This window comes from Eucyclogobius newberryi, unplaced genomic scaffold, assembly GCF_026437365.1.
Source record: "Eucyclogobius newberryi isolate DKJ021-1_F unplaced genomic scaffold, fEucNew1.0.hap1 SCAF_21, whole genome shotgun sequence".
Lineage (NCBI taxonomy): Eukaryota > Metazoa > Chordata > Actinopteri > Gobiiformes > Gobiidae > Eucyclogobius > Eucyclogobius newberryi.
The window spans coordinates 25,659,794-25,676,756 of record NW_027315846.1 but is presented as its reverse complement, the minus strand read 5'-3'; the positions used below and the strand labels follow the sequence as shown (position 1 = coordinate 25,676,756).

The 16,963-nt window shown below is 39.9% G+C and overlaps 1 protein-coding gene across 1 annotated transcript in view; it reads left to right on the top strand.

The window, feature by feature from the left end:
• dph6 (diphthamine biosynthesis 6) overlaps positions 1–16,963 on the top strand; it is a 118,933-nt gene that overhangs the window by 50,895 nt on the left and 51,075 nt on the right. Inside the window, exons 6-10 of the mRNA XM_072457998.1 lie at positions 8,119–8,180; positions 9,509–9,603; positions 9,710–9,803; positions 14,035–14,194; positions 15,631–15,759. Of these exons, the coding sequence (XP_072314099.1) occupies positions 8,119–8,180; positions 9,509–9,603; positions 9,710–9,803; positions 14,035–14,194; positions 15,631–15,759 (540 nt within the window). The remainder of the gene's footprint in view (positions 1–8,118; positions 8,181–9,508; positions 9,604–9,709; positions 9,804–14,034; positions 14,195–15,630; positions 15,760–16,963) is intronic.

Below are 16,963 nucleotides of genomic sequence, written 5' to 3'. Positions count from 1 at the left end.
AATTTTTCATTTACACATTCACGTACAGGCCAGAAGAGGCACAGAATGGCGAGAAAGGTTAGATCCGGCGACCTCGTGGGCGGATGTTTAACTACACCCACCGTGAAAAAACTGACTTTGATTTTTCAACCTGTCAAAATGTAAAATGGCAGCCATAACAAGAGTATGCTTTTCTTCTCTGCTGTTGAGTATCTGAAAAGCTTCAAATCATTCCAGATTAATATTCCTTCCTTAGCCTCTCCAGACGACAGGTAGAAATTAGCGCTGGGCGGATGAATGAGCTGAACAACTTTGTTTCTTAAGGCTGGGAAACATTCCTTGATGACATATCCCTGTTTTGTGAAAAGACAGCTGTCTAAAGGCGAAATGATCCTCTAAGAAGTGAGTTTTCTCCTAGAGCTCATCTGCTGATGCCGCCTTCAAAAAATAATCACTAAAGAGAGAACGAATGACTTTGAAGACGCCAAATTGTAAGAGAAAGTTGAACTATCTGTGCAAACATGATGGCAGGATACAGCTAATTAGTTGGGAAAACCTTGGAGGGAAAAGTAGATTGTTGTTATGCAGTGTCTTTTGAACTAACCTTGGTAATTGGCGATTCCAAAAGGCAGTTTTATTAAATATTCATATCCGGGTAATGGACTGATTAGCGCAGGTCTATACGGGGGTAAAGGTGGAGCGGTTAATTGTTCGTCAGCTTCAGAGATAATTGGCACTTTCAACACAATGTGATCTTTCCCCTTCTCAAGAACAAGAAAGATTGATGTTACAAATTAGCTTGTATGATGAATTTGCATGTAAAGATAAGAGCACATAATGGAAAAAAGACAATTAGATAAGAAAAAAATTAAATTGTTATTGTATTATTGGATAATTAGAAAACTTGGAAGGAAGAATAGGATTGATTTTGTTAAGGAAAATATCCCACAGCAAGGCCTATGACTAGAAATGACTAGACGGCTAACTAGGCCCGGTGATGGGCCCAGGTGATATTTTTCCAAGATATATTTGAGCAATAAAACACCCACAATAATTTAAATGCAACATAAATCAAGTTTTATTCCATATAACGCAATAACAACTCCATGAAGACAAGCAAAAACCTTCACTAGAAAAGTTACTAGTGCGCTTTTAAGTTTGATTGAGGCTTAAAATATCTATACTCACGGATCATAATCTCATTTCATTTTAATATTAGACATTATAAGTTAAGATGATCCAATGGAGAAATTTGTCTTGGGACAGAGGGTCATAGGCTCTAACAGATAACACTGTGTGCATGAATCATTCAACACTCGTTAAACAAAAGTAGTCTTTAAGTTCAGTTTTGATTGCACTATCCCTAAAGCCTATGTGCACTTTTGATTGTACATTCCCTAAGCCTCTGCAGTTTTGATTTTGATTGCGCATTCCCAAAGCCTATGTGCACTTTTGATTGCACAGTCCCTAAGCCTGGGTGCACTTTTGATTGCACATTCTCTAAGCCTAGGTGCAGGTTTGATTGCACAGTCCCTCAGCTTATGTGCAGTTGTGATTGCACATTCTCTAAGCCTATGTGCAGGTTTGATTGCACATTATCTAAGCCTGTGTGCAGTTGTGATTGCACAGTCCCTACGGGATCATCTCAAAATGAGTTGAAGCTGAAAAGACGTAATATTTTTCGTCTTGGAGGGGGGGGGGGGTTGAACCTACATTTCGTCTTTTTGTTGCTTTGAAGCTTCAATACATCGTTGTGGCAGTAATTGTTTTGAAATGCTAAAAAACTCTCAGCAACGAGCATTAGGCCAACATTAGGCGGCGGGTGCGGCGCGGAGCACGGGGAGTGCGTAGGGGGGAGCACGGCGCACCGCGGCCCGTGCGCGGCGCGTTGTGATCACGGCGCGCAGTGGCCCGTGCGAGGGAGCACCCGCCCCGCTCCCCGCGCTGGCCACAGCGCGCCGTGGACCATGTGGATTGAGTAAACAAACATGCACAACAGGTGACATTATTTGGAGAATTCATAACTTCTACTGATAAACATACCAAAGGATGTTCAGGGACTAAAGGTGGACTCAAGCTACTATCGTTTTATCAACGCGTTAACATTTTATGTGAAGCCAGTCTTTCGTCTTTTGAGGGGGGGAGGGGGTCCAGAGAGAGACGAAAAAAATTACGTCTTTTCAGCTTCATCCCATTTTGAGAAGATCCCTAAGCCTATGTGCACTTTCGATTGCACATTCTCTAAAGCCTGTGTACAAGAGATGCCACTCACAGAAGAGATGTCACTTATCAATGAATGACATTGTAAACCACAATACAATCGATCATGTTTTGATTTAAAAGAATATATATATATGGTCAGTATTTATCACATAGTTTATTAGTGCTAGTTTATAGCACACTCTCACTTAATATTTAAGAATACTAATATGGGATGATTAAAGGGCATGTCCTATGTTAAGCCACTCCCAATGATTTCTACTTAATCATCCAAGAATCCTCTTGCTACTCAAGCAGATATTGAACAAAATACTTTCTGGTCAGAGGGTAACTGCCTCCGGACTGTGCCACTGTGCTACTTGTCATTTTCCTCTTCCATACAACCTGCTACTCGGTGTGGTATCACCATAGAGATAACGGCACATTATTCATCTCCACAGGTTAATTTTTCCACTTCATTCATTTTGATATGTTTGCCGGCGCTGATCTGATCTCCAGCGTTTCTTGCTTTACTAATACCCCCATTATTCCCTTCACAGACTCCCAATCGCCGATAAGCTGCTGACAAATTTCACATATAACCTTAATCTTATCACGCTTTGTTCGCAGCCCCTCCCCTTTGCCTCTGCAGATTATCCGATAGTGAAGCGCGCTATTGTTTCACGTTCGGCTTTTGTCATCTCTCCTACCTGACGCTCTATTCTACCCATTTACAGAAAGGCTAAAATGTGACACATCATGAATCCAATTTTCCCCGGCTTTTCTCCAGGATTAAAGGACTAGCTGTCAGCCCGCGTTGCCAGATCTGGTGACGCCCGGGAAGGCGCAGACAGTATCTCCCATCTTTCCCCCCCTTCTTTTAATTTGGCATTAGGTGCGGTAAGCAAAATCTCAAACGGTTTCAATTAAATAGGCAAGAAAAGTGTGGGTTTCCATTAAGAGGAGCTCAATGGTAGGCAAAAAGTCTGTTAAGATTGTTAAAAGACTGGTTCTAAAGTCTACTCCAGAGATAATTGCCGATGACATCCAGGATAATGTGTGAGCGTGGGATTTCTCATTAAAGGTGGAATGGACAATTTTTTTCAGCAATTTTTTGATCATAAATCCTCGTGGCGTGAATAAATCATTTGTCCTGCCACGTATCAATCATAAAACGCACCTACCGCTCACCTGCAGCCGCGTGCGGTTCGTCCCCACGTTTCCGCGCATGGATCTATCATAATATAGTTCCCTCAGTGTACGGGGCAAAATGAAGACGGAGAAAGACAGTTCGAGCTGACGCAGAAGTGGACAGAAATCTACGGGAGACGAGCGATGCGATGCGCTCCGTTGCGCTAATAAACAAACGCACGTGTGTGTTGTATCAGTCCACACGGGGGAGTGCGCATGCGCACTTCCGTCTGCGTTCTCAAATCGCCGAAAAATCGTCCATTGCGCCTTTAAGAGAAAGTAGATATTAACCAAAAATTGTGTACGGTAATAAACTTCTACTGCTGTGGAACGGTGTGGTAGATATAGACTACGGTACTATATTTTGTCCATTCACTAAAACGTAGTGGACATAATTAAGATTTTACCTAAAAAAAAACTTAACTTATTTTGTTACTACTTTTGAAATTGAATTTTCTTTTTCTGAAGGCACATGTAACTATGTAACTTGCCTTGAATTGAAGGTCTGCATCCTGCTTGTCACCATGGAGATGTTATTGCTGTAATCTGTGGAGATGCATCACACGCTCACCATAGCAATGCATGTTATTCAGGCTCGTTTGAGGAATTAAAATACCTGTAGTTGAATAAATGCTAGACAGATTTAATGTCTGCTGTTGGACATTCCAGGCAAAGCAATAACATCTCCACGGAGACGAGCACCACCAGAGAAGTTACGTAGGGCACCTTTAAATGTTATAACAGGAACATAGACATTCTAAACATAATGCTACTTTTGACTGCTAAGATTCAAGCTACGAATGAGGTTTCTTTTAGTTTTAATGGTACGCAAACGCAGGGAGAACATGCAATACAGAACAGTCTAGTCCTGGTTTTGAAGGCAAGAATGCTAACCACTCTGCCATCATGCTACTGATACGTAAGGATGTGTACATCAGAATCAGAATAAGTTTATTGCCATTTATCAATGAACAGGATTCACGGACATAGGAACTTGTCCTGGCGGTTCGGTGCAACACAAACATAACACTGAACAATAAATACAAAAACAATGGACAATAAATAACTACTGGATATTAAAATGGGCAGGTAGAGTTAAAAATAGACATGATATGTACACAAAATAAAATATGTGGTGCAATAAAAGCATTGTTTTTCAAACAAAACATTGTAGTTCATTTAACTTCTCACTCATTCATTTAGATTTTGCATTTTTAGCCCAATACATGTTGCCTCACTGTTTTTGCAGAGGCATTTCTCCATCAGAATAGTCCCACTTAACTGCAAAAACTGAAAAATGTATCTGCAAACATTTTTAAGACATTTTCCTAACTCTGAAACCACCTTTTTTGTCCTTTTTTATTTCCCCATATTTCTCCATTTGGAACGCTTTGGCTAATTACCAGATTCCCGACTCTTACCTGTTTTAATTGGACTTTTATTGGATAATTTGAGGAGGAAAGCCCTTTTAACTCTCAGCCCTCCCTGGGTTTCTCTGGAGTGCACGGCGGCAGGCTAATGGCACACTCAGGCTTATTTGGCTTTAATGCTCGGTAATGAGGAGAGTTGAGTGGTTCAAAGATGGAGATGTGAAGATCATGTCAGTGCGTGGAGATTGGAGAAGACTTCCTGAGCCTTGGTTAGAAGGAAAAATGTTCAATAACGCACACAATACGGCATTGTCAAAGGTTAGATCTAAAAAAAATGAGAAAAACAAAATCATATCTTAAGGAGCAACGTATGAAACGCCAATGTTTCAATCATGTATGTAGCTTTTCTCACTTGTATTTAACTTACTCACAGTAGGAAGAGAAACCAAAGCTTTCGCTCAAACTAAATTATACTCAAGTAGTCGAGTGGTAAAAGTATGGTATCCAAAAACTACTCTGAGAAGGACATAATATGTGAAATTGATTTTTTGAGCTTTTAACCCTGTTCTAACATTGCTCGCTCATCAAAAACATACATGGATTTGTATTTAACTTTATTCATTAATCCTTAACTTTATTCATTAATCCTGTTTAGTAAGTCTTCGAGATCTTCTGAGCTGTTTTCAAGTCCACAAATCATCACCAAACTTGTTCTGAGCATTTCTGCCTCATCTCACATTCATTCAGACTTAAATTGTGTTTAAATTAGCATGTTGGCAAGCTAGCTTTTGTTTATCTCACCTTTGTAATTCTTTGTGCTGCCAGTTGATGACGTTCTTGCTCAATTCCTGATGAGGGAACGCCTGGCTGATTATAGTAGAAGTAATGTGTGCTTTCAGTAGACATTATTTTGCATTCTAAAACATGTTATGCCACAATAAAGGTACTCATATAAGGTTGATTAGAACCGGAGCGTCCTTGAAAGGCTATAGAAAAAGAGAGCAGATTCCACACACCATCCTAGAACTGAACTTAGAACCTTCTTGATCAAGATTAAAGGAAATATTCAATGCTTTTTTTAAAGGTACTCAGTATTGAAATAGAACATACGTAGCACATCATTATACATTTTTATCTTTGTAAACTGTGATCTTGATCTAAAACGGCTTGGTATAGAAACAGGACCATTGACTTCCTGTTTAAAACTGCAGAACTGATAAGCCCCGCCTCTTCATAGTGACATTTCACTGTTACAAGCAGCAAATTGTCATTTACATGTTTTTCTTGTTGAAAAGTGGCTATATGACAGTTTAGAATGCTACCTTTGTCACTCAGAGTCTTCATTTTAAAAGTTATCAAAACTAAGTACAGAGATGTGGGTGGGGATAAGGGGTAGGTTAAAACGGGATTTTTAAAAAAATTACAAAATACAACTAAACTAATGCTGTTGGTCCTCAGCTGGATGATTTTACCTATTGTGCATGTTTGGTTTGATAGAGCTCATCATTTAGAAATAATAAAAAGAACATCACATCTTTTTATTAGATTTTTCCTCAAATTCCAATATCACACTAGATGATTCAAGATGTTTCTTCAAATATACAAAAATCTAGCACTTGGGTCACGCATTGACACGAACCACTCTTTCTACCACTGAACTATCAACTATCATGTTTCATATTTTATTAACCACGCCACGCTAATGAACGCATTAAACTCACGGCGTCCCCCTCAGCAATTTGAAGCCAATTATTACAATTTGTTAAAAGGCATGACTAATTAAAGAGGATATATAATTGAATTGAATTTTAATGCAGTCTTTTCTTCCTCATTACCTTTGTGGCGGGGTTAAGATGAGACGGATGCCGAGATTAGATATTCTCAGGCTAATTAAGACGACTCCAGATCTCCGGGGAAGCGAAGAAACGATTCCTTTTACCGCTCCTCCAAAAAAAAAAAAAAAACTCCCGAGATTATCGTGAACCCCGGAGAGATGACACGTTGACCTTTAGGGATGTCAGGCGACGAGATGGGAGACGAGATGGGAGACGCTCGCACATTACGATTAAGCTAGCCGTAATTAAACACACACCACGGAGGGATTACGGAATAGAAGCGGTAATTCGCGATCATTAAGAGCTGTGTTTCGTTTTTTTTAAAATGGTCCCAGATCGCGATGGCATTACTGTCACAACCCAGGCTTCACGGTCCAGAGGTCATCATCGGTGTGTTAATGATTATGTCAATCAATGAATAGGATAACGCAGACAGAGGGAGAATTGGATGAACGTGTGAGAGGAGTGGGGTTGGAAGAGCTTTTCAAAAATGATGGAAAATGACTTGTGACACCTTAAATTACACAGACAGTTGATCATTTGATTGTCGCTGTGATGAGACGAGGATTGGTGCTGAAGTTCTACAAAGTTTTCAAGGGATGTAGAAGTTCAAAGTGCATTTATGATAATTGTATAGACTATTCAACTATATGTATATATTTTTTTAACAATATTCTTTATATAGAAGCTTTCAGTTGCCATATTTCAACCTTTATTTAATTAATCATCTTTGTAAGTCTCTGAGAACAAGAGGAATAATCGCTTGACTAGTCGACTATTGAAATTATTGTTAGATGCAACACTAAATTCAATACTACTTCTAATCAAACAATATATGAACATTTTTAATTTAGTTTTCCTGGTTTTTCTTGAAGAATTTCCTTGAATTCTTTTATTGACTGACACTTACAGCTATTTTAGGAGTTGTCAATTGTCTTCTCAAAAACATGTAACTGTTCATAAAGGACCCTCAAATATGGCATAAAACTGAATATGGACTATGCGAATGGTATTTTTTTGCCTAGGTTGTTCCACAGTATGGCATTCAACTTATCTCTTTAGAATCAGTTGGGTTACAGATGGTTTAATGGCAAAAAAACTACAACCAAAAAAACATTCTTATTGTGAGCTTCCTCGCCTCTCCACAGATCTGACCTGTGTACCTTTGAAAAATACATTTTTCATATTTAAAATGACAATATTCACAAAAATACATACAAATATCCTACATACAGATATCCTGACAAATATTCAGAGGATAATATGTCCCACAAAAATGGGTTACAACATGTTTCTAAGCGTATTAGTTGGGGTTTAAATATCAGACAAATGTGAAATGTTTGTAAAATTACTTTTTTGTAATATACTATATACTTGATACTTCTTTGGACATATTGCCCTCCTCTAACTTCTAAAAAATAAAAAACTTCAATTAAGGGTTTTTTTCTCTCTCCCTGTGGTGTGCCTGCAGAAAAGGTCTTGTGTATATAAATGTGTGTGACTTGGCTACAGTTGTTTTCACGTTTTCCCCTCATGTATGCCAGGTTTGGATCCAGAGAAGCACCTGGGGCGGTCTCTGGCCCAAATGCAGCCTTATCTCCACCAGGTCAGGCACGCTACTCACCCCATTCCAACTTTCAGCACATTTTAAGTTGGTTTAAAATGGTTCATCTGCAATCTCATAATAACCCCCCCACACACACACACACACGCACACACACGCACGCATGCACGCACACACACACACACAATGCAATAACCCAGAATCTTAAGCTAACAGTATAAACAACATTTGAATGTGACACCAGCCAGTCACAAACCTTTGGCTAAATATTACTTTGTACAGTATATGTACTGCACATACGAAACGCAACACACACTATTGTTTCTCGTGGGTTCATATTAAAGTATGTTAAAGTAATACTATGCTAAATCTAACTTCATCAGCTTTTAATTGTGTTACAACAGTGCTTCCTCATCATTAGTTTACTCAAAACTGTATTTTAACTGCAGGTTTGAGATGATCCTGTATTGCTCTCGTGCTCAGGAAAAAATCACATCATGTTTTCACCTATCCCCTATCCCCGCCCACATCCCTGTTCTTAGTGGCGATTATTTAAGAAATAACAACTCTAACAATACTAGGGTTGTGTTCAACATATCAATACGGCGATATATCGTCACGGACCGTATCGATACACGGATATGTTTTTTTATTAAAAAATATTTATTTATTCATTTCTGTAAGATGTTTGTGGCCCGTAGGCTTTAAACGAGGTGGAATAGTACTTTTGATATGCTGTTTGTGCTGCGGCCGAGGTGAGAAGGAGCTGTGGCCCTGATCAGAAGCTGATCTGGCCAGAAGATGCAGCTGCACCATGTTCAGACTATGTTTGGCAAGAAACATGCAATACTTTACTAGAATGTGTTCCTTTCTATTTGGATCAGTTGGTAGGATGTATGAAGTTAGAGCATAATGGATTTATAAGTGAGTGCTTTGTGGATAAACATGTGGATATCCAGAGTAAAAACATTCAACAACACATTCAAAAATGTATCGGGATCCGTGTCGTGTTGAGGGAATTGTATCAGAATATACATGTATCGCGATACGTATTTTATCGTGACCCCTGTATCGGGATACATATCGTATCGCGAGGGTCTTGGCAATACCCAGCCCTAATAAATACTACATGTAAGGTTTTAAAAATACAAACATGTAAATGACAATCTGCCACAATGAAATCACTATGAGGCTTATCACTTTTGCAGTTTTGGACAGGAAGACAATGAACCTGTTTCTTTTACTAGGAAATTTAGATAAATGAACACCGTGTTAAAAAAAATATTATTATGTTACAGTTCAATACAAAGTACCTGAATGAAACATAATATGTCTCTTTTAAACCTAACAGTTATTTCTGCTTTGTCCAGCTCTCAAAAAAGTACGGCGTCCACATTTGCGGGGAAGGAGGCGAGTACGAAACCTTCACCCTGGACTGCCCACTGTTTAAAAGGAGAATCGTCATGTGAGTCGATAAAGACACACAAGCACACACACACAGAGTACTGTAATAATTGCGCACAGTGGTTTTAGTGTCTTATTCTTATTAATACTTGTGCGTGTTTGTGCAGTGACGCGATGGAGACAGTGATCCACTCGGCAGACGCCTTCGCTCCGGTCGGATACCTGCGCTTCACCGAAATGCATACGGAGAACAAAGACCACGTGAGTCCAACTTCTGACGGAATCCATCTTTTGTCGTCCCGTTTTAGCTGCCCAGGAGCTGTAAGTGGCACGTTACCACTTTTTAGACATCGTTAAGACTTGTTTTAGAAAAGTAGTTGTAGTCTTGGTTAGGTATCGGTTTAGTCCTAATCCTGCAAGGCAAATAACTACTCCAGATTTAGTTTTAAAGGTGCACTATATAGCTTTTTAAGGAGATTGTATGCTCCCCCCCCCCATAATTTAGGTATAAGTACAGGTAGATCATTTTACAATTTGTTCATTGTAAACTGCAATAATGGTTACTGTAAAAAAATGCACTAATGATGTAATTGATGCTAGACAAATTACTTTAAAAAAATGCATTTTATTGGTGTAAATGAAAAATGTATTTTCAGTTTAACAACAAGCTCTCTGTTGTACAGCTATAATTTAATAGCAAAAGTGCGTAAGTACACAGTTGTCGATAACAAGTATTCTCAACCTGAGGCCTCGAGGGGTCGCACAATTAATTGTGCGAATGGGCCCCGGGTTACTTGCACTCAGTGAAAACTTTCAGATGACTTCGATGTAATGTGAGAAGCCTGTTGTCCCTCTCCAGTGTGGTGGGCCTGGTACAAAGCGGTTTCACTGTATTCTCTTTCCTCCAAAGCATAAACAAATCCCAACACCATCTAATTCTGGTTCATCTCAGGTCAGTCCATTTTTTCCCGTCTCCTCAGCTGCTGCTGTTGCAATGCTTCTCGCACCGCACATGCACATTTAACCGCACGTTTTTATTTTTGAAAAGTGACTATGGGACACTGAGTACAGGATGTTGGCGGGGATAGGGGGTAGGTGAAAACAGCACTTTCCTGAGCACTGGAGCCTCAGTTGCAGGACAAAACGGGATAAACTCAAACATGCAGGAATCAAGCAAAATACAAGTCTGAGCAAACTAATGATGAGGAAACACTGTTGTAACAAGATTAAAGGCTCATTCAAGTTGATTTTGCATATTATGTCACATTTACTTCTCTCTACCTGCTAAAAACAGCACTGGAGACTTCCGAATGTCTTCTTCTCCACGAGGGAACTGTTATAATTGGTTAAAAGCTCAAATATCGCCTTTAAAATAAGATATAGATCAACTGTACATACGAAATCCAAAAGTAAAAACTTGCTTTTCACCCAATCAATGTCATTCAAGGCCTCTTTTATTCTGGGCTCTTATACTAAAAGGGAAAACACACTAGGAGAACAGAAGCCTTCAGTCTTTATAACTTTGTGACTCTGTAGTTCCAGGCTACTCTTCCAAAGGGCCTTTTGGAGTGTGGTCCTGCAGCTCCATCGGTCCTCTCCACCCCGTCCGCTCTCTCCCCTATAGCCCCACACGGCCTACTTCGACGGCTGCAATATTCGCCGCTGCCCCGAACGAGGCCCAGATGAATAAACATGTCCGCTCGCATTAGAGGATCTTTGCATGCAGGTAGCGTCATCAAAAGTGACTCTAGGGAACTCTCTCCACAAGCAGGCCAGTTTATAATCTTTATATTATTGTCAATTAAAAACCTCAGCTAATTTGCGCGGGTTGTTAATTACGTTGCTATTAAGTGTTCATATTGAGAAGCGTGGGTGATGGATGTGTCAGGTGATTGGTCAGGATTCATTGTAAGGCCAGACGCTGCATGTGAAGAGTTTTTATTCTGTATTTACTAGGGCTGCATTCATTAATCTGAATAATCCTGACTAGTCGACTATTTAAACAACGATTGCATTTTAATAATCATGATCGTTAACTGGCCCATACAGACTCTATGCCCCAAATACGTTTATCCTGACCTTAATTCAAAATTGAACAACATTTTTGATTTAGTTAACATTTTACCCATGTTAATCGTAATTATTATCTATCTTAGTCTTCTGTCAGCATATTTCATTTTTGTTACAAAATATAATAAAACTATAGAAATATCATTAATAACCCTGTGACGAGCTGGCCACTGTCCAGGGTGAACCCCGCCTAAGGCCCTAAGTCACTGGTATAGGCTCCAGGAACCCACGACCCCTAACGGGAAGAGAAAATTAGTGAATGAATGAATAATCTTTGATTAGTTTGACTACTAAAATTATGTTTACTTGCAGCCAAAGTAAATCAGCTGCTCAGATATCAGTTCTGTCACAGTTCTAATCTGTCCTGTCTGCTCTGGTGCTGATATTTATACATGTTACAAGTACAAATACAGAAGCATTTAAAACACCTATTTGGCTACATTGCAGCGACTAATCAATGATCAGCATTGGTAATTGGCAAACTCATCATTCATCAATCATAATGGACTCTGAGAAATCTTCTAACCACTGAAACATGTTTTATAAAGGTGGAACGTAGTCTGAAGCTCTGATATCCAAGCAAAAACATCAGTATGCAACATTTGTGTATCACGTTTGCATGCAGAAAACGGTAAAGTGGACAGTGTAAACAATCGCCGCTTTCCACAGAAACAACATGGCTCCAACAAACTGCAACGGGAGAACTATGATATTGTTTTTGTAAAATAATGACGTTACTTAGTTTCAGCGCAATGGCGAGTCTACCCCGTCATGTGCCACTTAAGACCCGTGTTCTGCATGTATGCTTATGACTCTGGAGGGCTGGGACAGTTGTGGACAGAAAGCATACCCCCCGCATCTCCCCACACTCCGCCTGACCCTGCAGCCTCTCTCCCTACGGCTGTATATTTTTCCACCCCCTCCCCTCACCGCACAAGCGCCCACCCCCCCAGACGAGCAGCAGAGGGGGGTAAACCAAGGGGAGAACCTGCCCCGCTCCGGCACTTCTCAAACGCTTCTCGTCAGGCTGACAGATCCATAGTGACACTCTCTCCAGAACCCGGCTGCTGCTGGGTGCTGCATGGGGCTGGTGGAGGGGGGGGTTGGGGGGTTAGGACCACCGCCATCATTTGCCCTCATGTTAATGCTAGTCAAGCTATTTTTCTATGCCCGCGCCGGGAAAAGAGGGGCTGGAGTATAATTAATTTGATTATCATACGGCGTAATGCGGTTGACAGCAGACAGCCAGGCAAATGTGAAAGATGTATTCAAATGTGAGATGCCCAGCAGGATTTGGCAGGTAATATGTCCAAGCCTTGAGAGAATGGTAATGATTTGTTATTTAAAGAACAAGGAAAAAAAGGGGGGAAAGAAGCATTACTTGGTGGGAAGAAGCTGGACCCGGGCACATGGCATCCCCGGGTTTTGATTGACAGGCGGCATGATTGAATCTACAATATCAGAAAACACCACTCCCTTTTGGCCTAAACCGTGAATACGTTAGCATGTTGTTTCATATTCATTCACCTTCATGTCAAGCGAACTCGTGTCACTAAACGCTAGCTTTGTGGGTTTGAGACAATATTGTCAAGATCTTATTCTATCGACTATAAAGCTATCTGAAAATCAATTTAGTTTTAATTTTTTTTTCGTCTGTTTCGTCTGGAATTGACTCAGCAAACTCAGTCTTAATAATATTAATAATAATAATAAACTTCATCTTACCATTTGTGTTGACAGAGAAGATGTTGGATCAGTCGGAGCTCCTAGTTTAAGCTCAGGATGGAGTGAAGGATCAGATATCAAGTAGAATTGACTGTTAAATAGATGTATATTTTACCAACACCTGGTCTGTAAGCACAAATGAAGCTGAAATCATGTTTGTCATAGAGGCACGATTACATCAAATTCAAACCAAAAGATGAATGATGGATTATCTGATTTCTAAAGTAGATTCAGAACAGCTTTTTCCATCGAAAAGTGAAGCGGCCAATCAGCTCTCATCCCACAGCATCACATAGCAACATATATGTCTCGTTCTTACAGGTTTGTACACATAAAATGTTTAGCTGTCAGACGCAGACAGCTGGCAGCGGTCTGATTTTTGAGAACACACGAAAAAGAAAGAGAAAAAAAGTACATTTACCTTCCTTTAATATTGTTAAAAATGTACTTCATAGAGTTGTATTGTCCCCGCCCTTCATCTGACATTTTCTACATCAAACCCAACAACACGCGTGCGCCCCGTTTCGACCTATCCTCCATCTCGATTTCAAACAGGCCCTTTAGAACCGTACGACATCACATTATCATGCGGCGTTTTGTCCGTCTCGGCTGGGCATTTGGCCTTGTGTATTCCCCCGCGGTGATTCTTCTTCTGTTTTGTTTTTTTCCCCCCTTCCGTTCTCTCCCCTTTCCGCAGGACGACGTAGCGGCGGCTAGCGTTTTGCCCCACGGTACTTGTCCTTGCCAGCGCGCCATTGACAGGATGACGGAGGAGGCGGAATATGCTGATCGAGCCCAAGACGAGCGCCTGGAATCTACATCAGGCGGTGACCTCAGCTGTCAGCGGGGCCGCGGCGGTGAGATGCACGGGACTGTTTTTGTGTTTGGACGCGAATAACAGCGTGCATATTTACGCGTGAGAGAGGGCCCAACAGTTTGGCGTCATCCGGGGCCCGGGCGTCTCAGAGCTCGGGCCGCGGAGTGACGGCTTTGACCCGCGCTGTCAAGTCGCCAGCGCTGATTTGTGATTTGTGACAGTCGCTGAATTTGTTTATCCCTTGACGTAAACTGCATATGCGTTTGGATTACAGAGTAGTCCTAGTTATTATGGGGAAGCAGACCAACAAAATGCATGGAAATCAGATTTTAAACGAGATTGAGATTCCTTCATTTGTTATCGTCAATCATCAGTTTGAGTTTTTTCAATCGAGAGAGCCACGGTCAATCCACAGACTTTGGAGGAAGAAATGTGACTATTTTTAATGTAAATGGCAATGTTTATCAGTCTCTAGTGTTTATGTTCAGGAAATAAATATTGAAAGACAAATCAAATATGTGAGAAAATCCTTCACGTTTGCAATATTAGTATTTAATTCAGGCTTAAAAACCTGAGAAAACTGAACCTGTTCATTTTAAACTTTTTGCAGCTGTCCAAATGTATTGTTCACCTGCTGAAAGCCTTCTGAGCATCCTAATTATTCACCACGATAAGTTTGTAGGTGCTTTTCACTCAAACATCAGCATTTCCTGCTTTGCGGAGAATAAACCGCTTAATAATTAGAGGCAAACAGCACTCAGCGCTCTCATTTTCAGATCTGCTTTTACAACATATTTATACTGATATAATATACGGATTTATTTTCTTTCTTCTAGACCGATAAGCAATGAGATGCATCTTATCTATTGTCTGATATAGAAGAAATACATTTAAAACATCAGATTAAGAAGACAAGATTAATATTCTTAACTTAAAAGCAGATTTTACTTTGTTATATAAAACATACCATTCATTTGATAGAGCTCATTTTATAGCCTGTACCTGTCTTTTATTTATTCTAGTTTAGGAGAAGACTAAATCCATACAGTCAATTGTAAATTTAAAAAAAAAGGAAGTGAGGAAACATGTTCTTCACTCATGGTTCAGAATCGGTTATAGGCACGTTGAATATCTAGAACAATCATCCTCAATTTCTGAACGCCATTAAACGTTTCACTCGATCCTTCCTGGTTGAATTAAGGACACACAATTGAAAATCAAACCGTATTTAGTTATTGTTGAGTTGAGCACCTAAAAACAACTCTAGTTCGGTACCTTTAGGCACTCCATTAAAAACTCCTTAGCACTTTAACTATGCACTAAATGATTGGCATGTATAGACTCTAATGTGAGGTCTTTTTCATTCCTCATATTCCTGTGTCAATGCGAGCAACAGGCTGCACTGCAATTTCTCTCTGGATGAATAAAGTATTTACCCATCTGTCTAGATTAAAATGTCTGTAAATCCTTTTCCAGATCGGCCTCCTCCGTCCTGGTCACAGAAGAGTTCCTCAGGGTTCCAGTGGGTCGCTGGCATCAGTGGTCTCCAGTGTGAGGAGCCGGACGTTCAGGCCCAAACATCTGCAGCCTTCAACCAACTGCAGAGTAAGACAAAACAACAGGGCTGCGAAATCAACCGTCCTAAAATGACCAACCATGACATCAACTAAAAGGCACTGTACTGAAGTTTTTTTTGAAGTAGTTTGCAGCTGTACAAATGTATACCTCACTTTGCTAACGCATTCCAAGCATCCAAATTATTCACTGTGACGAGTTTATGAGCGTTTTTCACAACTTCCAGAGCAGTTTTGCCATCTGCTAATGCTAAAAACAACTAGCATGCTAACAGTTCACTTCCTGGTTCTCAAAGGTTAGGACTATAATAATTAAATGCAGACAGCACACAGCACCCTCATTTCCATTGTACATAGATAACACAATAACTCTTAAAGCCCCATTGCATAACTTTTTAGCCAATAAACAGACCAAAATAAAATCATGTTTATTTTGGATGCGTTTGACTGAAAAACGTCCTTAAACACCTGTTCTGCTCCTGCTTGTTGTTCCTTTGGCTATAATGTTCCACAGTATAGCATAAAACGTATCTCTTTGTATGGAGAACGTTCCAAAGCATTGTTTAAACTTTGTATTTCCATGGAATTATGCAGGGGACGTGCCATCTTCAAAAAGTTATCCAGTGTTTTGTTTTTTGTTTTTTTCGTTTTTTGCTCCCAGCTTTGTTATCCTTTTCGATACAGTAAAAAAGTATATTTTTAGTCGTACCTGCAGAAATAAATTAGCTTAGATTTGTTCATGATTTAACCTTTAAAGCCCCACTGGTTTACATAACAACCAATAGATTTTCAAAAAGTTTTTTGTTTTTTTTTATCGCTCAAAAGACCTTTCTGTGGAACAAATCCAGGCAGGCAAGTATTTAACACCTCCATGGTAACAAGCACTCTCCAGATCGTCACTCACCAGACCAAGTTACGAGTCCGGTCTGTGGAAAAGCAAGCCCACTCACAATACAAGTTTTTAAAGGTATCTTTGAGCAATCAAGTCAGAAATGCAGGCAGTGGGGCTTTAAGTTTCAATTTTCATTTTCTTTTGACAGCATTGTTATTAGTAAATTGGTATACAAAAATATAATTATCCCAAGATTCTTTGCAATAATGGATTGTTGTTTTTCTGGAGAACATTTTTCAAGAATGCAACTTTAATTCAGTCGCTACCCAGCATAGCATTTATTTCAAAGACGTCCTAGCTGTACCTTTTAGCATTTTCAGGCTAAATCCTTGTGTGTAGACCA